This window comes from Centroberyx affinis, unplaced genomic scaffold, assembly GCF_046629955.1.
Source record: "Centroberyx affinis isolate AG114_WGS23_722 - 3 ecotype Tasmania unplaced genomic scaffold, CSIRO-AGI_Caff_v1 ptg001856l_1, whole genome shotgun sequence".
Lineage (NCBI taxonomy): Eukaryota > Metazoa > Chordata > Actinopteri > Beryciformes > Berycidae > Centroberyx > Centroberyx affinis.
In genome coordinates this window covers 103,515-127,131 of record NW_027280234.1, presented here as the reverse complement: position 1 = coordinate 127,131, position 23,617 = coordinate 103,515, and the positions used below count along the sequence as shown (strand labels likewise).

Sequence of the window (23,617 nt, the reverse complement as noted above, 5' to 3'; positions counted from 1 at the left end):
GAGCAATTAACTCTATCAGACTAAGCCTTTTATTGTTAGGGAAATGTGTTATTATTCTCCAGCTCGGCTTGCTGGAGTCACTCCATAAAAGAGCAAATAAACCCCCGAAGATGAGATCATTAAATGAAAGTGGGAAGTGTTTTTTAATACAATAGCCAGCTGCAAAGGCCCATGGGAACGTCATTACTGGGACAATAAGTGGATGTTTATAGATAAAAGAAAACTCATATATACCGTATGTCTAAGTACATCCTATATATGTGTGCTTTTACATGATGATAATGTCACCAAACCAGCTGTGGGCACCCCCTTCCCCTCCTCCCAGGTCTGATCCTTTTCCAGCTGACTGAAGACGAGGTATGCAGTAATGGAGAGGGCGGGGGGGAGGAGGAGGAGGAGGAGGAAGGGGGGTGGGGGTGGGGGTGGTGGTGGTGTAGGAGGGGGGGGGGGGGGGTCACTGGGGAAAACCCGCTCTGGGCTGAGGCTTCTGCGGGCCTCCACCTGACACAGCACTCAGCAAGACACAAAAAGCAGGAAATTCCCCTCGTCTTGTCTGATCTAACAAAGGAAGTATTTGCTGGCTGTGGAGGAATTTCATAGTGGCCTTGCCAAATAATAGACTGAGCCTATTGCAGTATGTGAGCTACTGCCCAGGCTAGCTGGAGCTGTTTCCCTTCTCAGCTACAAATCTCTGCTTGGTACCACAAGTATGAAATCATTCTGTCCTTTGTAGCAACAGGGTGAAACAAAATCGTGATTTGAGGTCATTTTGGCACTTTAATGTCAAAAAAGGTATATAAATATAGTCTTTAACACCTAATCCTAAATACTTAAATACAAATAAATACAAATAAATACATACGGAATGTAATGGTAAGTGATAATAATAAGTAAAATAGAACAATTTGCAATAATCCATGAACCTACACTCTTCAGTGAAGAGCTGTCGTCATCTGATACAGTACAGAAAGTCTAGACTACAATCTCAGGTCAACATAAATAATGAACAAAAGTGCCCAAAATAGCAGTAATATTGCAAACTGTTGCAGTTTATACGATTTACAATCAGAAAAGCCTGTTAGGCTACAACATGTATCTCCATTGAGATTTCAAATTTCCATATCACCACGAAGATGAATAATAACAAAAAAAAAACAACATAAAAGTAAAGATTTGCCAAAAACTGATGGCACTTGGCTGAACTTTGTACCTATTGCATTAATGTCATACCCATAATCACAGCAAAGATCGCCCTCTTGGGAGTTACTGCTATATTAAAGTGCAAACACACCAAAGAATGTCTTGCCCCCTTCGGTCTCCAGCTCTTCTAGTTGGTTGGTCTCCGTCCACAGTTTGTCTCCCTTATTCAGCTGAAACACTGCACCAAGATAGATGGTGTTGTACCAGCCCTCTCCGACTCTGTAGCTGTCTTCGTGAGCGGCGCGCTGGCAAGCCGACCTCACTGCGCTCATCAGAGACACTCTGCTGCCAATGGAGTCCGAAAGGCGCCAAATTCTGTGGCTGAGTGGAGCGAGGCGCTTTCCCGCGCTCTCCTCGTCGCCATCGTTGCAGGAGACTCTGAACGACGCCTGGCTGTAGACGAAGTACAGACCGGTTTTGGGGATAATGATCTGGTTGTCCTCCAGCCTGAACCCCCCCTGTGCGAATGCCTGGCCTTGATCCTTCCTCCACTCCACCTGGTCTTTGAAAGCCTCGCCTTCTTCGTAGCTGCCTAGAATCAGAACAAAAACTGTTGTTACAGCTTTAAAGCGCCTGGGCTCTGCTGTGAGCAGGGGGTCAAACACAGGAGAGAATAATCAACAGGTTTATTTGGAGGTCTGAATGAAATAATGAGGGAAGGCAATGAAAAACGTCTACAGCCACTTCCTCATAGCGTTCCTCCCTATATTGTTTCTAAAAAAGGAAACACTGCAAATATCACACAAGGGGGAGAACGAGTTTGAAAGACACAGTGGAAAAGACTAGACCATGGGCCCATTGTTTGCTGAGAAACAAATCAAGGTAGGCTATGATGACTCACCTTCTAAATGGATGGCTGCCTTGGCTTTGCTGCCGATTCGCCTCAGTGTTAAGTGGGGATCTGAGAAGAGGGAGACAAATGTGAGCTTGTCTCAAATGATCCACGAAAGCTCAGAAATATCCCACGATACCTTCAGCATTTGGGAATGAGCAGCCATGCATATAATCACCTGTTGCTTCACCGGCTTCCTTCTCGATTCGTGGTTCTGTTTGGCCTGGCTGCATCTGTGGGGGGGGGAAACCATCCAGCAGTTAGACACAGCAACTCTCTTTCTCACCAGATACACCAGATACAGGCTTCTAAAACATTTCCAATCAAATTGATGAGACAGAGCCACTCCTTACCATTATTTCCTGCCTTCCATTCCAGTACCAAACAAATAACTGGGTGCCACCTATACAAAGGCCCACCATGAAGAGGGCCCCGCACACCTTCCATATCCAGCCCAAGGATGACTTCTTTTCAACCACAGTCACTGTCCTCTCCCCAAGGCCGATCTCCATGTCGCCTGGTGTTGCTGCGTATGCCACCATACTGTGTACAACACTAAGCTCAAAGGCTTTACTCTGCTGCTGAGAAAATTCTGGTAACTGGATACTTGACTTGAATTTCTCTGTATGTCCAGATGCCTCCAGCGCTCTGTGATGATGCCGTCTCTTTGTGTTGCTATTGTGTTAGGAGTGAACTTCTGCCAGAGAGCTTGTAGTATTTATGCTGTGGCAGCTGCTTCTGCAGAAGGGAAACTCCAGTGATGTCACTCTGTAAGTGGAGACAGTGCAGTCGGCAGCAGAGCAACCTGGGCCGTGGAGAGAGCTGGGAGGGAAAGAGAAGTCAGAAATATGAGAGGACTTTTACCAAATGGGAATTGCGGTTTCAGGATGGGAAAGTGGTTTCCTGCTACTTTAAGGGTTTTGAAAAATTACACGGTGAAGCAACACACAGATACACAGACAGACGCAGACACAAATACTACACACACACACACACACACACACACACACAGACTGAGACACACACTCACAAACACAAACATGGTGAGTTTAACCACTGAGTGTTTATTACCGCTTATCTGCTGAGTGTTTATTACTGCTACCCAAAGAATGTAAGCCTTGTCTGTTAATTGCTGTGGTTTACAACTTAATCCGCCACTCACCATGCGCAATTTGAGGTCACATCGGACCAGTAGCATTGAAATCCCAAGAAACTACAGTATGTGGTCCTGTAATTCCAGTAATCCACCTGTAAATCAATGATTTTAGTGGTGATTATTCTTATTAGTATTGATGTAGAGGTTCACTTTAATTAGCGTAGGTAAAAAATACATCACCAAATATGCATACTGCATGCTCAGGATAGTCAAGAAGCCTTTGTCATATTTCAGATAGGCTCTGACGCTCAATTAGATGCACTGTTCACAATGTTCTAAGAATATATACCATACATTTACATATAAACACAATTTACATATACTCAAATATGTTTCAGCCTCGAAAGAGAAAACTGGGCTCAGGCAAATATTGGCAGCGTTCGTGTTTCTGTTTCAGCGCTGGGAGGTGATGCAACTCAGTCCAAACCACTGAACTAACAGGTTTCAGCACTTCTCCTTCTCTGCCACTGTCTCTGCCTTTCGCTTCCCCTTTTCACTTTCTTACCTGACTGCTTGAGTTTGAAGCGGAACATGCAAGCGTGTGGGCTTTTCATCATACATGCCCGAAATGTACGCTAAGTCCTCTTTTCATTTGACTGCGCTATTTTTAGCGACTGTTGTAAAATTGCTTTCTGATTTGGTTTCCCTTTCCATTTTACTGCCCTGGTTTGGGGAATGTCTCTCTCTCTCTCTCTCTCAGGCTGCTTGTTCAGTAGCCTACACAACATGCTTTTTCAGTGTAATGTATGTTTGTCTAGCCTATCTTGGAAACATGCAAAGGTTCAACAGCTGCAACATTGAGTATTACCGCTGTGGTTTGCAACTGTGTCATTTGTGAAATCAGTGGTGAAATCTCACCTATTTTCATCTCTGGCACTGACTGTATCATTCCTACATGCAAACACGAACCGACCGCAAGATGTTGCACGATGGCATCATCATCATCATCCTATACACCCACATGACACACTCACACACATACAACTACACACATTCCTTTCTTACAGTACTTCCTGTCTGTTCACCCTCCATCTCCCTCCAATTCACATTAACATAATAAAATTTGGTGTACATGAAGTTCATAAACGCTACATTTCCCAGCCATTTAATTGAAAATACCTCTGATTTATGTTTGAATGTGCTTTGGCATTTCTTGCCACCTGGTATACTGTATTATACTGTAGCTGTGTAGCTGTACAATCTGCTCGATGGTTTCAAACCTGACACAAAGCTGTGTTTTCCCCGTCGGCAACAAAGTCAGAGGTCACCTGTAATATGTAACTCACAAACTCCCACTGGATTCCACAGGGAGACAAATACCTCTTTTCATGACGCTGGGGAATACAAACCTAGTGAGATCAAAGATGGGGAAACTCAACCTCCACAGTTAGGGACTTCATATCTAGGTGCCCTTTTCCCTGCCCTGTTTCGAATGCCTTTATCTTCACCAGCCCTCTCCCAGTAGCATGGTGGCATATTCCCTCACATGTAACTCTCCCTTCGATATTATGAACACGGTGAAAAAGCCCCCTTTTGTTCTCCCCTGATTTTGCTCTGGGTTTGCATCATCAGCTCCCAGAGTGCGGTCATCACACGATTAAGCTCGACTACAATGCCAAATGAGATTACGAATAGCTCAGGGCAGGAAAGGATGGAGGAAGGAAGGGCAGAGGGAAGGTGGGAGGGTAGGGAGGGAAGGAAGCTGTAATAGAATTAGACACTGTGTTTATGTGATGCGCTTTGGTGCTACATTTTCAGATTTGTGTGGTTACACGATCACAGGTGCAAGTTTGAAGAAACAAAAGATCCACATCACAAGGTTTTGGTTTCCTAGTCACCATCCCTCCTTCGATGTTACCATGTGGGGGTTTGGAGGGAGCTGTGTGTGTAAGGGAATAAACTAGGCCAAAATGAGGTTGAACCACAAATGCAAGGTGGCTTCCACTGTCACCAGACTGTATAGTCTAGCAGGCTACAAGCGTCTTTTTCATCTCCGCTGAGGAGGTTCTGTTTTCACCCTGTTAGTTAGCAAGTTTGCCTGTCTGTTTGTCAGCAGGATATCTCAAAAACTGAGAAATTTAGAGGACAGGGTTGGGCCTTGGCCCACGGAACAGCTGATTAGATCTAGGTGATCTGGATCTGTGGTTTCCCCCATTAGACAAATATTTTTTTTTTTTAGACATAACCATGAAACTAATGAAGATAGAGTCTCAATTCCAAATCCTAAGGGTAAATTTGCAGAGTCAAGAAATCAATTTAACTTAAAATTGAAGAGAGAGGAGTGATGTCTTTGGGTGTTAGAGCAAGTCAGAGAAACTTCTGGTTCAGTGAAATAGTTTAAAAGTTAGACCTGGTTAGAAAGCTGCTGTGCACATTCCTGTGATCAAACACTCATAAATGTGTGTGTATGTGGATAGGTGTGCATGGGTGTGTGTGTGTGTGTGTGTGTGTGTGCGTGTTTGTGTGTTGATAGGCAAAACCAAAAACAAATTTATGGCCCTAATGAGCTAATTAGCTGTTTTAAAGGATAAGGCCGGTGTTTTTTAATGCATTGCTTACCGTCAATAAATCCTATGAAAATAACAAAATCAGCAATGATTTTGTTTTGCCAGCAAATCTCATCCATGTAACCAGTGCCCAATGAAGCCATGTCCCACTCCATTGTACTAAAAAAACGGTTAAAAACACGTCAAAGAGCCATGCCGTTGCTCTCAGGAAAGTAGCTAGTTCCGTAGCACCGAAAATAGTCCCCGGCGTAATGAAGAATTTGTTCCCATTTGAATTTGATTTGGTAATAACTACAACAGCCTGACTTTTCATGGTAACAGTTCGCGATTTTTTAAAATTGAAACTCTGTCTTTGTGAGCTGTATTTCAAGGTTTTTAGCTTACAATTGGAGCCAATTACTTCCGGGTTGACGGCTAAAAACGGTACGTGGGAAGTCAGAAAGTAACGGGAGTAGAGCAAACGCATTGTTGATTTTCTTATTTTCATAGGATTTGTTGACGGTAAGCAATGCATTAAAAAACACCGGCCTTATCCTTTAAAGTAGAACCTCCACGTTTGTTTCCTTGTTTAATGTCACTTACAGAACTTATATTAAATTAGAATGAGAATCAATCTTAATCAAAATGCAATAAATGTAGAGGAAATTGTCTTGGTGGAATTGTTGCAGAGACATTACAGACGTTTTGAGTTTACGACACAGTGACTCCTCCCCTCCTCTGCTCAGATTTTCCCAGTTGCTTTGGGGATTTGAACTCATGACATTCCAGTCACAAGCCCACCCCTCTAATCTTTAGGCAACCAATTCCTACATTTCATGAATTTCAGCTTAACTGTAGAAATGAAAGAATTAGATTTCGCTCATTTCCTTCCACACTTGTTGCCTCAGTGGATCTTTTCAGACATTTCGTTTCAGACAGTCTGACCTTTGCTTCAGCAAGGCAACAATGAGACATTGATGCAATGGCTATATTCACAGGTTAACAACCGTGACAGTTTATTCACGTTTCTTCCCTCTACATCACATTCATGAAACTGGAAATTTAGAGATAATGGCATAATCATGCAAGGGGGCAATTCTTTTTTTATTGTACTGTATTTGTATTCACGATTCTTGCCAGTCTTCCCATTTGGATTTGCCTTTGCTCTCTTGACAGTTGACACTATCACATGATGAATGGCTGGTGACCGTCCACATGTGACTTAACCACAGTATGAAAAAAATAAATTTCAACCGAGTGGAACATTACTGTATTTCATGAAAAATCACACTGGAATACTGGAAGTACATAACAACAACATGACTTAAAGTCAAGTGATTCACAGCTGGGGAATTACAACAGTGAGGAAGTGATGTTGGGCCTTTTTTTTGTTTTTTATTTACAGTAGAAACCGCCCATATCCCTATTAGTGTTTTGCCTGACGGAGGTGACGGTTAGAACTTTACACATCAGGTAACTGTTGGAGCTGATGTAATTCTTGAAAGTGCTATAATAGGAACTGCTATCCCACACTGTTATCACTCACACACACAGCACATATGACTAAAACGTAACCACATTATTGATGAGATGCAAATCCAAAATGCAACTTTTTTTGTACAAATATGACATGGCTTTGGTTGAGCTACAGCAGGAGGGTGACGCAGAGGGGGAAGCTTCATATTTTAATCATCATGGTGACTTGATTAACTGTTGTCAAATACTGCTCAGGTCAAGCTAAGAAAGCAAAGGAATTGGTTATCATCAATTGTAGCCAGCTCCAACAATTCAACCAGGTATAATAACAAGCCAGCTGGTACAAACAGCAGAGGATTGTAAATATTTAAGCACTTTTCACGGTTTCACAGTGAATTTAGAGTACATCTTCAAAAAGCCTATGCAATGTTTGCATCTCATGTCCAGAGGAGCATAAATAGTTTTGCTTTAAGAAAAGAAATGCTAGAGTTGGTGTATAAAAGCCACATTGGAAAGGGATTTTTAACATTTTCAGCTTGGTAAGGAAACCTCGGGGCCAAGAATATGAGTAAATTGGCAGTCATTGTGAAGATGGCCAGTATAATAACCGGAATACCACAGAGAAAACTGTTAGAGATTCATGTGATAGACAGCCGGCAAAAGGCCCCAGGCTGTTTACAATCCCTTTTCAATAAAATTGATAAGCTGTCATCTGGGAAGTGCAATAGAATGCTTAGAAAAACAAGCAATTTATTCAAGAAGTGTTTTATCCCATATGCCACTACCTTACTGAATCTCTCCCACATCACCACCAGGAATTTAACTTTTCGTAAACATGAACTTGAATATGCATTGGAAGCTCAGTTATGTTGTCCTTGCATCTTGTGGTGTGTGTGGTGTAAATTTACTGTATCTTTTCTGTTTCTAATTCTGCCACAGTGAAGCCAGAGGCAAAGGCTCTATTCCTGCTCAGTGAAATCCAGAATCTCTTTGTCGTGAGAGGCCTGACTAAGAAACTGACATAATGACAAACAACGTTTTACAGCACTGCAAAGGCCAAAGAAAACAAAGGCACTAGTGTTGTGCTTGTGTGATGAAGTCAGCATTAGATCCCCATTGGAAGTGATGTCATTCTCTGAAATTGAAATAGGAAATACTTTCCCCAAATCCTGGTTTTATAGGGCCAATGAGTCAACAGGTTTTGTGAACAACGATAAGATCGAATGATGAGATGATGGGTAAATGCCTCACACACACAATACAGCAACAAAGGAACAAGATATCACAGTTGTGTGTGTGTGTGTGTGTGTGCGTGTGTGTGTGTGTGTGCGGGTGGTTTATAGGCAAGGCAAGGCAAACTTTATTTACGTATATGGCACATTTCATACACAAGGAGAATTAAATGTGCTTCACATAAACACACATAAATACGCAATTTGTCTAATACAATTATATTAAGAAAGAAAGAAAGAAAGAAAGAAAGAAAGAAAGAAAGCTAATTATGTGTCCATTCACACATTTTGTTGGGTTGTTCAATCTTGCTCAGTTTAATAATTGAATTAGAACTCCAATTAAATCCTAATTATCCTAATTACAATCCAATAAATGAATAGGAATTTGCCTTGGTGGAATTGGTGCAGAGACATATGAGGACAACAGGACATAAAGGACAGTGTAAAATATAGACTATATAGATTAGATTCAATGGAGATCAGTACAATACATATAACCTATACACACTCAACATTAATTTACTGAATGCTCCAAGAACAGTATCAGCTCTTATTGCATGAGAGGAACCAAATTGCCTCCAGGGAGTGTGATCACAGGTCAAACATGTCTATGGAGGTAATGACAACTAGGAAGTAGAGTGACTAAATTTGCACCAAATTTGCGGTTTCCTGTTTTGTACACGTTGCTACTGCAGGCGCGATAGGAGGGCGTAATGAAATGTCACTGCAACTGTACAGTATCAGGCATGGGTGTATTAGCCTCGGGCCAATAAAATGAGGAACAGTTGTATCTTAGCACTGTCAAGGTTTTGAGAATTGTTCCAGATATTCTTCAGACATTACAGTAAAGCGTTTGTGCATTTGTAGTTTTGTCTATTGATGAATGAGTGCAGCGTGTTAGCAAAGAACGTGTTATGTAATGTGATAGTGTGTAGGTAACAGATCCAATACAGAAGCAGTGTTTTGTTCCATCTCTGATTTGGTGGAAGGTGGCACCACCATGTGGCTGGCTGGCACCTCACAGTAAAAACAAAAAGTCAGTAAGTGGACACAACAGCTTCATAGCTTTAAAATATTTATCATTACTTTTAATTACTCATACATTTGCTTGCCATCCTTGAAATTATACCATTTCATTTCATAAATTATACAAGCAAATAGCAGTGAAACGACACAGTTTACATTCATTTAAAAGACACATAACTTAAACATTCACAATGACACCAAACTCCACATGTTTTCCTGAATGAACACCAGCTGGCATACTTAACAGTACAGACTCTTCTGAGGTTAGACTGATATATTGGTTTACAGACACTCTACTGTATATCAGGCTGATTTTGGCCTTTCAGTAAAAATCAGATATCGGCTAGTCAATGTTGCCAGATATGACGGAGGTGAAGATAGGATTTTACTCCACAGTGCTTTACGGAGCTGCTAACCAACCTAAGAATTTCCTTAGTGTGGGTTTAAATGGAGAGTTTGAGTCTCCCATGATGGACTAGATGATGATTCAGAGACTTTTCCACCCTTCGAAGAATGAATCATTGAACCCTTGCAATTTTTGGGATTTTGTGGCATGAAAATTGTCAGATTTAAATATACAGTACAACATATTGGCACAAAATATCAGCTATCGGCAGCTTCGGCCCAAAAATATTATTATCAGCCTTCAAAACCCCATACAGGTGGACCACAAGACTCTTCTGTCTTGTATAGTATCTAAGCCTGGAGACTCGGTGCTAGTGGAGCTGATAGGCCCCCCAGTATGTGTTCTGTGGCCCCCTTTGATAATCAGCTGTGATAGTTAAGCTGACACTGTCTCCCTTTTGGAGCCTGACAATCTTTGCCACAAACACAGAGCCCGACATCTCGCTGGGGGAGCCCAGCCTCTCGCTGGGGAAGACCGACTCAAACAGCGTCCTCGCAGATTTATCGGCTCTGCCATTTTTAAACAGAGTCACAGTCCTTTTCTCACTCGTGTCCAGGTCTTCACGTTGCATGTTGAAGGTGACTTGAGCGTAGAAGAAGTAGAGGCTGTCCTGTGTGCAGTGGATGGAGTTGTTCAGCAGGACGAGGGGGCAGGATTCACAGGAAGATATTTCAGTGTCGCTCTGCCAGGAGCCTTCATCGGGACCTGACAGGTGGGAGATTAGACAAACCTTTATTTAGGCATTCAGCAGAGGTGGCAACTCGAGTCACATGACTTGGACGCGAGTCAGACTCGACTAGACTTGACTTGATGCATGAAGAGAATATTTGGGACTTGACTTTGACTTGTACTTTAATGACTTGAATAGGTTTCTAAAAGCTTCACTTGAGATCTTGTGTTTGTGTCAATGACTTAGATTGAAAGTGATGAGATTTGTTCCAGCAGACGACTGAATTTAAATTCTGTTTTCTGAATTTGTATGGAATGACTGAATTTATTGCAGTTGAAACTGATTATAGAAAGCAAACTCTTGATGCTCTTACCAAGTATTTTTCCTATTAAAACCATATTGCATTGAAAAGTCCTAGATATTATGTTTTCTTTAAGATATTAAATTGATTTGTTCTGAGTTGACTTGGTGTTCTACATTTAGACTTGGGACTTGTGCCTCAAAACTTGAGACTGACTTGGGACTCGAGAACAAGTTGACTTGATCACACCTCTGGCATTCAGCTAAACATTCTTATTCTCAACTCGTCCATAAAACCTTAGGCAATGACATAATGAGGCCTCCTCGGTTTAAGCTGCAGTTTCATAATACACCAATCAGAGAGGCCTTTTGGAACATTTATGCTCAAATTATCATCACAAGCTGATATAAAGACATCAGATAAACAAAGTTGATCTTCCCATTAATGTCTAACTTCCTTTCAGCTGACAGACTAAGCATCCCCTGACAAACTGACAACGTCTGTTGCTGTGGGCTGTAATTATACCTTGTTATGTTTGGTTGGTGTCGCCCACATTAGAGCTGTGCTAGGGGTTTGTTGTGGTTTTTGGAACCCACTTCACACAGGAAAAAGGCAGTGGGGTGGGAGGAACACAGTGCATGAGACTGGAAACATGACGGGGCTATATCTTTCTTTCTGTCTAAGCAGCGGTTTAGCCTGCCTGTGAGCGTGTGCGTGTGTTTGTGCAAGCATTCTTGTGTGTGTGTAGTATAGTTTTATCTCTTAGCTATAAGAGGGTGACAAACTATTGCTATGCTATTGTGCAAAAAGTAGAAATCAGAAAAAGCGCTTCAGTGGGTTAAAAAAGTTAAAAAGCCTTTATTGCTAATTCATACTGAATTTGTTAAAAACGCCAACATGTTTAGGCAATATGCCTCCATCACGGTCATCACTTATATATAGGTTTCCTGTTAGCAAGGAAATGGAGACATCTTGTTCAGTCAGAACACAAGAGTGTTGGAGATATAGGAGATAACCATAATAAGTATAATTTACAATGACAAAGAGAATTACCATTTACATAACTAATAAAGAAAAGTAAATCACAAAGGAAAGAAATATGGATACAAAAATAATTAAATAGAGTCAAATAAAAATCCTCACTGGTACCTGGATAGGTTGTGGCCTTAAGTTTAAAGGCCCAACAGGCCTCTCTTTTATTCAATAGTTTGAGGTGGTTTCCCTTCCTAATAGACTATTAGGAATAGAATAAAAGATAATAAGTTTACCACGCTCTTGTTTTCTGATTGGTTCACAGCAAGATGTCTCCACTTCCTTGCTAACAGGAAACCAATAAATATGACTGAGAAGTGATGACCCTGATGAAGGCATATTGCCTAAACATGTTGGAGTTTTCTACAAATTCAGTATGAATTAGCCATGCAATAAAAGCTTTTTAACTTTTTCAGTTGAAGACCTGCCTTGGTCCTTTTCTTATTTTTTATATATGCTATTGTTTTTAATGTAGAAGCAGTAAAGATTTTATATGTGCAAATAATTAGAGGTTGACGTTAATGAGGAAAACCTGATGGGACCCAACTGGACCCAGTGGGATCTGAGTTTCTCGCTTAAAGGAAAAATCCACCATTAGAAACTCTGACACTCTTACATATCATCAATCTGTGACGTTCAATACATTCCAGGAGTTATTTTGTGGTGAAGTTTTGTAATTTCTTAATTTTTTGGTGAGCCCACTTTCCCTCGTCCTGCCTTGTCTACTTCTACTTCAGTTAGCGATTTACTACATTTCCCAGAATGCCTTTCACCAACCCCGAGAGAACAGGCCTGTACTTGTTGCACTCAGTATGTGTAGGTGGAGAGCATGAGAGCAATAGTGATGATAGCTAGTGAGAGTGGTGCCCCTTACTCAGAACACAACATGTCTTGTGGCTTGTGGTCTATTGCGGCTGTCAGTGGAGAAACTGGTATCTCTTCCTCTTCTATGATGGATTTCTCCCTTTATGATTGCTGAACGTCAGTATAAAATGTTGAGTCTAGAAAAAAGCTCTTGTGCTTTAATTCTGAGGGACTGACACCAAAACCTGACATTTATATAAGTGATGCTTAGGACAGCTGAAAACATTTCTGCCATCAAACTCCACATAAATATTTTGACAAGTCGTCATGTTGTCTACATTTGGCCAGTCATCCTCAGGAGTTGGACCCAGAAATGCAAAGTACATCACCAAAATCTGTTGGGGTTTTTTTTACAGTATTGAACTGCTTAAGGGTGGATTTTTCCTTTAACTGCATGGGTTTGTCATGTTAAAAAATACTAATAGAACATCTTCAGTACAAACTTGTAAGTTTGGGTTTTAGTTTAGTGTTTGGGCTTGTAAAAATCTATAACTGTTGGACTTAGTTCACATTTAGACAGTCAGTCTGAGCTCAAAATTTGAGTCAAAGTCATGCTCTATAAACAATACAACCACAGACATCTACAGTATCTACAGTAGTAACAGTAGAAACTCAAACACATGGTGTCTAGTGCTACCTCAAAATCTGAAGAAAAATGAGGCAACTCACTAAAGGTAACAGAGGGATACATTGTCATATTATTATAAACTCAAAACCATCCAAATTTACCACAGGAGAAGGAGCTGTAAAAACACCTAAAGTGTTTGGTCTGACCATTAACAAAAAGAGGAAGTGCACTCACTCATAGTTAGCTGGATGAATGAGAAAGTGGCACCTGAAAAGCAACATGATACACATTTTACTTCCTGGTGCAAAACCTTTTACAGAACGTTGTTATAAATATCAGTTCTCCCATCTCTTTCACTGTGTAACTTTTGGAAAGTTTGGTGCTCTTAGACCCAGTACAATAAAGACAATAATTTACATTACTCTAAGTTCATGCAACCAGTTTTCCCATATGGGGAAACCAATTTTTATTTTCATATTCACTATCACATATAAACTTGAAAGATTTATAAGATGAAATTACACTTAACTTACCTGACTTGAAGGGAGCCAAAACGCTGGCTGCAAAAGAAATAGCTTCAAGTCACATGCGTTTCCATTCATGTTGGTATAGGATGTTTTAATGTTTTTGTTATAACACTCACAAGCCTTTGCTTGACTGGTACAATATCTTGAGCAAACAAGTCTAGTTTAACTGACATTGTTCACTGTGAATATACTGAAATTTGCCATCAAATACAAATGTACCTGTTGGAGTGGCATTCTGTGGTTTCCATGTAGAGACACCGTCCTTGAAAAGATAGAAGACAAAGCATCACAAAGAGATCATCTTCATCTTCTTCATCATCATCATCATCATCATCATCATCATCATCATCATCATCATCATCACCATCATCATCATCATCTTCATCATCATCATCTTCATCATCAACAACATCATCACCATCACTTTGTAGTCTGAATAGCAATTAAGAGCAACAATCCGATTTGAAAACCTGAAATCTGATTAAACCCAGAGTCCTGGTCCGGTTAGATCCCTGGCCTGCCGTATCAGGCCGCCACCTATAAGGCATTTGAAGGGAATTTTTGGGAAGAGTTCACCCAAATAATGTGGTCATTATCTACTCACCCTCATGTCAGTTGAAACACTGATGATGTTTGTATGTCAATATAACACACAGCGTTCTCCAAAACAACTGGAGTGAATGGAGTCTGTTTCTTTAGAGTTCCACGAAGAGCAAAGAATGATCATAAAATTACTCCAAACAGTGTACTCCAAGTGTTCTGAAGCCAAACGACTGCAATGTGGGTCCAAAAGCCCAATATTTACTGCTGTGTGTTATGTTGACACAGTAGATAATTACATTTTTCTATTCCGTTAATGCTGTGACTTGGTCAGCTAGTTAGTCACTGATCTCTCTACTTGGCTTCTAAATCATAACTGCAATACACAAACGTTATCACAGTCAGGGCAGAAATTAAATTAAAGTTGTTTTAAAAAATGGTTGGATATATCATATCTGAAATTAATGGAAAAACAACATGGTGTCACGTGGTATTATGTAATATCATGTTATCACGTGTGAGGGAATTTATTGTAATCACATGTGAACCACATGGTTTGCTATGTGACGTCAAATTACACATGGGGAATCATGTTTAAGTGGATGTGTGACATGTTTTTTACATGTGATCACATTTGATTTGTTCCAAAAACTCACATTATCACATGCCATTCATATTAAAAAGTCCCATGTGACATGTGCTAGCCCTATGTGAAATAATGTGAAGTCTAAGTTGGTGATCACATGTTCATTTTTATGTGAAATGTGTTTTTTTCTGTAAGGGAGCATCCTTTTAGACAGCTTGAAATAATGGTTAATCATTGGTGTATGTGACGGTTATAGCACAGCTGAAATTAGTGTCTTAAAGTGTGTTTAACGTCATATTTTCTATAATTTGGATGCAAAGTAACCCAAAATTAGTAAATCCAGTATTTGGAGTAATCCAATTTGATCACTTTACTGATCATGTCAAATTTCAGGTAATCAGGTGTACCAGATGACACTTAAAGCACCAACCCCAAACCCTGAATATACTCTACAGAGTATTTACCGCATGGCAGAACAGAAGCATTTACCTTTTCAGTTGAGATTAGTTTGACTGAAGTAAGAACTGCAGCCATAACCACCATGGCCACAGTGAGGAGGCCACACCACACTTGCAGCTGCAGGTAGTTAGAGCACCTTGAATTACTCCCCATTCTGCCAAACACACACACACACACACACACACACACACCACACACACACACACACACACACACACACACACACACACACACACACACACACACACACATACAGATTATAATGTAGAATTTACAGCGCTTCACAAGTAGTCTGTACAACTTCCCTAAAAGGGCCCATGAACAAATACAAAAAGAGTTAGAAGGCATCAGGAATTGGGAGATATACACACACTCTCTCTCACACACACACACACACACACACATTGTGCATGTTGCATTATGAGTGTATGCACGCTCAGATCCATGCCCCCTACTCCGCCACTGGGATTTCACCTTAGCAAGTGTTTCCCCTGCCTGACCACAGTGCGGCCAGCAACATGCAGTTTGTGGTTTTCTTGTTTGTTTGTAATGACATTGCCTGCAAATGTCACTGATTGTTAAAAGGCCACAGGTCCGGTTTAAACTACTCATGAACTGTGTCAGCAAGTGGCTGTCAACCAGACTATTTATAAATAAACGGTATTATATTGGATAGTACACAGGTGATTTCCAGTAGCAGCCGTTGCTGGTACTGCTATGTGTGTATGCTATGCTTTACATATCACATATGATATATATTTAGCAACAAGTGTAACACATTTCATTTGGTACATTATGACACAGGTGAAAAGTAAAAGGATTGGCCACAACTTAATGACTCAGTCAGTCATTTTAAGTGGATTGATGCTTTCTAGATGATCAACCTTCCATGATGAAGAGGAATTCTGAAGTGGAAAAATGATTTCCGATCAACGCAAAGTCAATTGTATGTTGTGGGAGAAGACTAATAAAGGGAATGACATTTATAATACTGCAGCATCAATTAAGATTTGGTGTTCACCGGATCAGTCAGGTGTGCGACCAGTTAAAGATGTAAAATCTATAGTAGAGGAGCAGCAGCATCACATTCTCATTGGAACAGAGTGTGCTCCGACCATAGAGGCCAAACGCAACATTAGATGACTGACCTTTTAAAATGCAGATCAGTAAATACATCCACACCAATGAATCAATCAATCAATAACCCAACCAAATCCCAATGAGTCTGTGACCATTGATTGAACTATGTGTAGACAAGGGAAAAGCACATGCTCAAAGATGTAGAAGAATTATCTATTTTTTTAAATAAGTCCATGATTTTATATCTTTTCAGAGCCAAAACAGCACCTTGGCATTGAAGAATTAATAAAATCATAGTCTAATTCATCTATCTTTGAGCATTTGCTTTCCCAATTCTACACATACTAATTGCACAGCTTTAGAACTTCAGCATCATAGAAACAGTCTTAACATTTTTTCCTTGCTGTGAGGACTCTATTGATAGATCACTGAATAAAAACATAATAGGGTCCAATATTTACAGAATTATAACCAAAGTTATTCAATAACTCTAATCTTGACTCACCTAGTGTGTGTTGTAGTGTCAGCGTCCAAAAGCCTCTGCCTGCTGCCTCTCTGAGAGAGACATGTTACATTGACAGGGTTTTTCCTTCGACATGTGGTTATAGTTAAGATGAGATGGAGTTTTTTTTTTCCTATGTAGAGAGAGTTGTGGTTAGACAGAGAGGAGGAGGAGGCAGGCTGAGCTGTAGGTGGCTCCACACACATGTATCTATCGCATGTTGGCCACACTGAAACTGAAACTCATCAGCTAGGGACTGGTGATGAAAGTTTTATTGGATTTATGAAACCAAATTGCAGTTTCATATAGTATATCTTTGATGTTGACCTGGAACTGGGAAGAAACAGTCGCAAAAAAATCACCCAAAGCAAGTGGGAAATTGGTTCATCAGTTGTTGTTACATTAAATATTTCAGCACAAATAGCTGGGAAGGGGGGGGGATAAATTGCTAAAAAGATATACATTATATAAGTATATCGGTGGTACGGCCCCACACTGACACACTAATGCATGTAGTGGGTGGCTTGTGATTTCCCATGTTTATAGGTCAGTGTCAGAGAGTTTAACACGCAAACAAATACGATGTGACAGGGACTTTTTCTTCTCACCATAACACATGCATTTGATCTGAGATGACTTGAGCTGTGATGAGGAAATTCACTATCTGCTATCTAGATCACATTGTGGTACCGCCGTTGAAATGCTATCCCCCCATTACCGGCTTTATAAACAGTACTGTGTGTCCTTTAGGTATAAGGACACGCAGTATGAGACAGCTTAATATTCTGAGTGGGGACAAGAGTTGTTTGCATCTGTAGTAGATTTTGAACTATGTTCAGGTTAAGAAAGTTCCAAAATCTTATCTTTCATCTGCAAATCAAACTCTTAAAGAATTATATGAATCTGCCCAAAATGTAGATGGTCAAATTTGGTATTGTATCGTTGTATGTATGGTTAGGGTTAGGGTTAGGGTTAAAGTAAAGTGAAATAAAGTAAAGTGAAATTCCCCCACTTCTGTTTTTTGTTTGGCTTTCTTTGACTAACTGTTTGACTATGGGGAAAATGGCACAAAGTTCATGTTATCCCATGAGGAATGCAGCTAGAAGGCTGCCAATGCTTTTGATTTGAATTTTACTATGAAATGGCGCAGACCTCTGTCAACAACACAAATATTTATTTCAGTTTCTTTTAAACTACTCTAAGGGCAAGGTGCTTTAACGGCCATGTCAGCCAGTTGTAAATCACAATTACATCCATTTCGTTTTTTAAACTGTCCAGCACTCTTTGTATTGTTCTATGTGGCAAAACCCATCCATCAGGAACTCAAAGCAGTGTGAAGCAACCATTAATGTTGCTGAAATACTATTTGACCGAAATGTGGAACGGATTGATGGTAAGAGGAATACAGTTATTTCAAATGTGGATAATTGAAGATTGGAATACCTGATGTGAAAGCAGTACTGAAAGTTGCACTTTGTTTTGAAGAAAGTAGTGTGAGCCAGAGAGAGAGAGAGAGAGAGAGGGAGGGAGAGAGAGAGAGAGAGAGAGAGGGAGAGAGAGGGAGGGAGAGAGAGAGAGAGAGAGAGAGAGAGAGAGAGAGAGGGACCCAGTGTATCTTGGTCAATTTCCATTTCGCTTTCCTTTTCTTGGTTTCGTGCTCCATGGGGCAACCCCGACCGAACAGCCTCTGTTCTCCTGGACAACATAAATGTCAGACACTTTCTCCCACATCGTCCCCCTCTCCCTCGCTTTTTCTCTCTTTCACACAGACACACACACACATTCACACGTACGCACACATAAACGAGTGAGGGGGACAGAGAGACTGTGGATGTGGGTGTTGTGGCTTGGGTGCTGTCCCCACTCAAAACAACAAGGGAACAAACAAGATCTTTCGCTGTTTTTCCCTCTGCAGCTTATCTACAATATGGGAGTATAAGCAAACTGTTTAGTGTAGGTTCGCCTTGTACCACAGTTCGTCACACAGTTTCCTACGAGGAGCAGCAGCTCGATCAATACTGATAGATAACAGAAATTGAACCAAGCTGTAATGGTATCAGCGGCAAGCAGCAGCTGAGAGGAATCTATATCTATGAATATTATATTACACTGAGATTGTGCATAGTAAGCACAGATGGAATACATAAGGTAGCATGCTTATTGTGGTCTGAAATAAACAAGTGTATGCCTTACTACTCCGCTACATGATGCCAGGAGATGCCTTAAGTTTGGAGTCATCAGATATCCTGTCAAAGTTTAACTTTGCCCAGTGAGAAAATGTGTACAAAATGTGGCCCCGAATATACTACAAATGGCATTTTTCAGTGTATTGGCCCACTTGCCCACTATGTCAAAACTAACGCTAGGAATCTTGGTGTTATATTTGACCCTAAATTGAAATTCGAACACCATGTCAACAAATTGGTTCAATCCTGTTTTTTTCAACTCAGAAACATTGCAAAAATCAGACCATTACTCTCGGCCTCTGACTTAGAACGTATCATTCATGCCTTCATTTTTTCCCGTCTCGACTACTGCAATGCCCTTTTCACCTGCCTTAGTCAAGCTGCCCTGGCACGTCTTCAGCTCGTAGAAAATGCAGCAGCTAGGCTATTAACTAGGACTGGCCCTAGATCTCGAATCACTCCGATTTTGGCCTCACTGCATTGGCTGCCAGTGAAGTTCAGGATCGATTTTAAGATTCTTTTAATCACTTATAAGGCACTGCACTAGCTCCTGCTTACATTTCTGAGCTACTAAGCCCTTACACTACTGAGCGGTCACTTAAGTCATCCAACCAAAACCTGTTGGCCAGACCGCATACCAAACTAAAAACCAAAGGCGACTGCGCTTTTGCTGCCCTGGCACCCAGACTTTGGAACACTCTCCCCCATCACATTAGATCAGCTGAGTCTGTTGACTGTTTTAAACAACATTTAAAAACCCACTTTTTTAGGATGGCCTTTCTATAACTTTCGATATCTTATGTGCGTTATGTCTGTATGTACTTTTGAATGTTTTTTCTTGTATGTGCTTTGTGTTTGTGTTCTCTTTTTCTCTCTTTTCTGTGCCGATGTTGATGTAAAGCACCTGTGTTAAAAAAGGTGCTATATAAATAAAGTTTTACTTACTCACTTACTTACTTACTTACAAATTAACAGTTTATTTGAACATGAGCTCAGCTTTCTGGTTCCAGTTGATCGGCTTGCTGGCTAACTTTTGCAACTGAACCGTTAGCAAACTTACCTTATATATAAGCACTGCTTATACAACAACGTGTTTGTTACAAAATTCTCCAGAATGTCATCTCATGATCATCAAAAGATCTTGTTTCTATATAAACAAGAAGATGATGATTTGCAGCTGAGGTGTGAAGATTTAGAGTTAAGGTGAACATTTTTACAGTAATTCAACTTGCACTTCATTTTAACTTGACATTGCTCAATAAAGAACAGACATGATTTGTGGAAAATTATTTTCTGTAAACCGTGAGAAAGTTTCAAGACACCCAGGTACAGATACTGACAGGTTTCACCACAGAATGATCTGAAATAGGCTCTTGATGGAACCATAGCAAATACAGTGGCAAGAAAAGGCTTGAGTTTCTACCAATCTATTTTTGTCTATTTTGAATCAAAATAATATTCATCCTCATGTTACTCCCACATCATTGCTTCAGTTGAGAGTTCTATATGCAGTCTTTATTTTGTATATTTGTTTTAATCAACAGTATCAAAGGCCTTGGAAAGATCTTAGGGAGGTAGGAATATATGATTAATACTACAAATGTTGCAACCTTTTCCTTATTTACGCTTTAAGAATAATTTACCAGTTAAACACCCCTTGCAGAAAAAACACCCTTTTCAGTATCAAGTCAGCTCTCTTTCAACAGCTGTAACTTGTGAAGCGACAGTTTCTACTGTGATCTACTGTATGTAAAGCTTATGTTAGATCAGTGATTCTCAACCTTTTTCATATCAAGGACCCTAATTTAGTCCACATTAGGGCCACGGACCCCCGTTTGATGAGATTTTGTCTCTCGGACCCAAATGTGAGAATATTTTTATTGTTAGATATGATTTTGTCCAGAATTCCGTGACTATCTGTATTGTAGGTAGAGAGATAACAGTGAAACTATGATCAAAATAGCCATTCTTCTACATTCTCTACTTGTGTTAGCTTCTTGTAAATGAAATAATGGTGAAGTTTAACAGTTGGGTAACCCTAACCCTACTGGGGACCCCCTGGAACCCACTCAAGGACCCCTGGTGGTCCTGGGACCCCACGTTGAGAACCACTGTGTTAGATCCTAGTAGGCTAATTTGCCTTGACTGTTTTTGGCTGTGGTCAGGTTCAGCAGTTCAGTTCATGCCTGGGATGATGTTGCCCGGAAAAGTGTAAAAGGCGTCACCTTGCTCTGATGATAATTGTGTTATTATTTGTGATGATTATTTACTCATATTACTTCCACCAAGGAGATAAAGTTTTCACCTGCGTCTGTGTGTTTCCATCCGACCGTCCATCCGTCCGTCCTTCAGTTAGAAAACTTTTACCCATTACTGAACTTATTTTCTGCAACATGTACTAAATTTTTGACCATTTTTAGGTAGGACAGTAGACATTTTTTTTATTTTATTTTTTTTATTTGCTATATCATTTTTCATACCACTCTTTATCTCAGATGACCCTGGCTATGTAAGAAGTTATATGATGTCGAAGTGTCATTTAACTCAAAACAAAAATAACAATTCAGATTTGTAAGGTTAGACACATTCCAATGCCACTGCAAATCAAAAGAGACATTTTGTAAATAGGAACAGGAGAAAAAGAAATGGCACGATAATGTCATTTAACCAAGTGAATGCCAAGAGAGGAAACTAGCCTGAGAGTTAAGCGGGGGAATTCAGCTTCTCTTTTCTGTACTTTTATTTATTTATTTTCATGTGTTACTGTTTATAGTTGTTCCTGTGTTTAATGTTTCAGTCTCTCTGAATATATTTTTCTTTACCCCGCCTCTTCCCCGTCAAGAATTACATTTTCTCTATCCTTGCCAATCTTGTAAACAAAGATGTGTTCCTAAGTGACCATGCTTTGTTTAATAAATAAAGGTCTAATAAAATGCCATCTACTGTAACGATATCCTATTTGCCTTTGTGTGTTAGGTTCAGATGTGTGTAAGTAGTGTTGATGAGACAAAGAGGAACATGGATTCCACAATCATGCTGAAATGCCGGTTCTGCTGGGTATTATTGTGTTTGGCCCAAGGCAAAGGTGAAGTACGAACAGGTTGACACATTGTCAGATAGGCCAATTTGATGTTGCATGTCTCCCATGTTGCCACGCTCATAACAACCATATAAACAAACCTATCACTGCTCACGCTAACTCCTGCAGTTCTTCTGTTTATTCCAAACAAACCCGTGTTGCTGCCTCTGGAAACGTAGAACGCATCACTTCTTGTGTGCCAGAGGATTTTTCTGAGAAAAACCTACCAGACGTGTTTAGAACAACAAATGTTAAAGCTTTCATGAATTGGGTATAGGCTGAATCACTATTGTGTTCCATTAATTGGCGATAGAGAGTAGCAAAACGGACATTTATTTATTGGAAAATGTCCTGGATTATGACTTTAATGGGATTTTGTTTGATCTGGATGTCTTATTTAACCAACATTGTTTTTGCCAGAATCCGCATCATCATGTTACTTCCTCTTAAATCCCTGCTGCCCTTTACAACCTTCAGCAAACCTTTAGCAAAGTCAAACAAACTGCTAGTAAATCTGAATATAATCAGTGCAAAGCAAGTAGAGAACTGTGCTGTCTTCATGTACGTTATATGAACAGGTGCTTCTCTGTCAGCAGTGGCATCATGGGAATTTCCCCTGGCTGACGCTGGGCTGATGTGGGTGGATGCTAACAGGTATTTTTTTCTACTAAAGGTATTGTACCTTGGTCCCTTGGAATGAAAGAGATAGGGATTTTGGGTTAGGATAATGATGTAATCAAAACAAAGTCGTTTTAACTCAGCTCTTATCAGAACAGCGTTAAACCTCATGACAGTACAAATCAACAATATTACTAGAAATTGAGGATGATTTTAATTTTGGCGATATTTGTAAAAACCCTGAAAATGAATCTCAGTGTATTGTTCCGTGTGTGAAATAATGCAAAATAATGACTTACAAGTGAAGGTACATAAAATAATACACATGGGAACAGCTTTGATAAATATTTTAGAATGCATTTGACTGAATATTTTCCCTTTATTTGTTTCACTATTACACAGGACGAACATGAAACAAACGTTTTTGAGGAACTGCACCAGATTTGGGGTAAACCCTTACAGACGGCCTCCTGCCAAGGAGTTTACTGACTCGATCAGGCTTCTGGTCATCCAGGACAGTTTCCATGGCCACAGCAACATCCTGTAATAAATTGTGGAGAAGAGTGAGACTATATTGTAATTTCATTCAACATGGACAGGCTAAGTTGAGGATGGAAATTGCATCAAAGTGACAATGGAAGTAACATTTAATAATTGTGCCTACCTCAGTGTTAATATCTAGGTGCAAAGCTCTGTAAATACAAATATAATTGTTAAATGGTGCATAAAGAAAAACATTTTGAGATTCAGAAGCACATGTCCATAGTTCATCTAATGCTCTGCGTTTTTCT

General features: G+C 40.1%; 2 protein-coding genes across 2 annotated transcripts; both read right to left on the bottom strand.

Moving 5' to 3' along the window:
• Positions 1-775: 775 nt before the first annotated feature.
• Positions 776-2,704, bottom strand: tnfb (tumor necrosis factor b (TNF superfamily, member 2)). The gene is made up of 4 exons (XM_071529960.1): positions 2,386-2,704; positions 2,211-2,265; positions 2,042-2,101; positions 776-1,732 (listed from the first exon to the last, which is right to left on the bottom strand). The coding sequence occupies exons 1-4, from the start codon at positions 2,572-2,574 to the stop codon at positions 1,275-1,277; spliced, it is 762 nt and encodes a 253-aa protein (XP_071386061.1). The 5' UTR covers positions 2,575-2,704; the 3' UTR covers positions 776-1,274.
• Positions 2,705-9,498: 6,794 nt separating this feature from the next.
• Positions 9,499-15,514, bottom strand: lta (lymphotoxin alpha (TNF superfamily, member 1)). The gene is made up of 5 exons (XM_071529985.1): positions 15,392-15,514; positions 13,996-14,038; positions 13,783-13,809; positions 13,484-13,516; positions 9,499-10,519 (listed from the first exon to the last, which is right to left on the bottom strand). The coding sequence occupies exons 1-5, from the start codon at positions 15,512-15,514 to the stop codon at positions 10,125-10,127; spliced, it is 621 nt and encodes a 206-aa protein (XP_071386086.1). The 3' UTR covers positions 9,499-10,124.
• Between the last annotated feature and the right edge of the window lie 8,103 nt (positions 15,515-23,617).

What these genes read in the sequence shown, in the direction of transcription:
- tnfb (XM_071529960.1), bottom strand. Translation starts at nt 2,574, where the DNA reads ATGGTGGCATACGCAGCAACACCAGGCGACATGGAGATCGGCCTTGGG. An exon ending in ATGGAAGGCAGGAAATAATG is followed by an intron (nt 2,266 to 2,385) that starts GTAAGGAGTGGC and finishes CCCCCCCCACAG; the next exon opens with ATGCAGCCAGGCCAAACAGA. An exon ending in GGCAGCCATCCATTTAGAAG is followed by an intron (nt 1,733 to 2,041) that starts GTGAGTCATCAT and finishes TTCTGATTCTAG; the next exon opens with GCAGCTACGAAGAAGGCGAG.
- lta (XM_071529985.1), bottom strand. Translation starts at nt 15,514, where the DNA reads ATGGGGAGTAATTCAAGGTGCTCTAACTACCTGCAGCTGCAAGTGTGG. An exon ending in ACAGAATGCCACTCCAACAG is followed by an intron (nt 13,810 to 13,995) that starts GTACATTTGTAT and finishes TTTCTTTTGCAG; the next exon opens with CCAGCGTTTTGGCTCCCTTC. An exon ending in ATTCATCCAGCTAACTATGA is followed by an intron (nt 10,520 to 13,483) that starts GTGAGTGCACTT and finishes CCCACCTGTCAG; the next exon opens with GTCCCGATGAAGGCTCCTGG.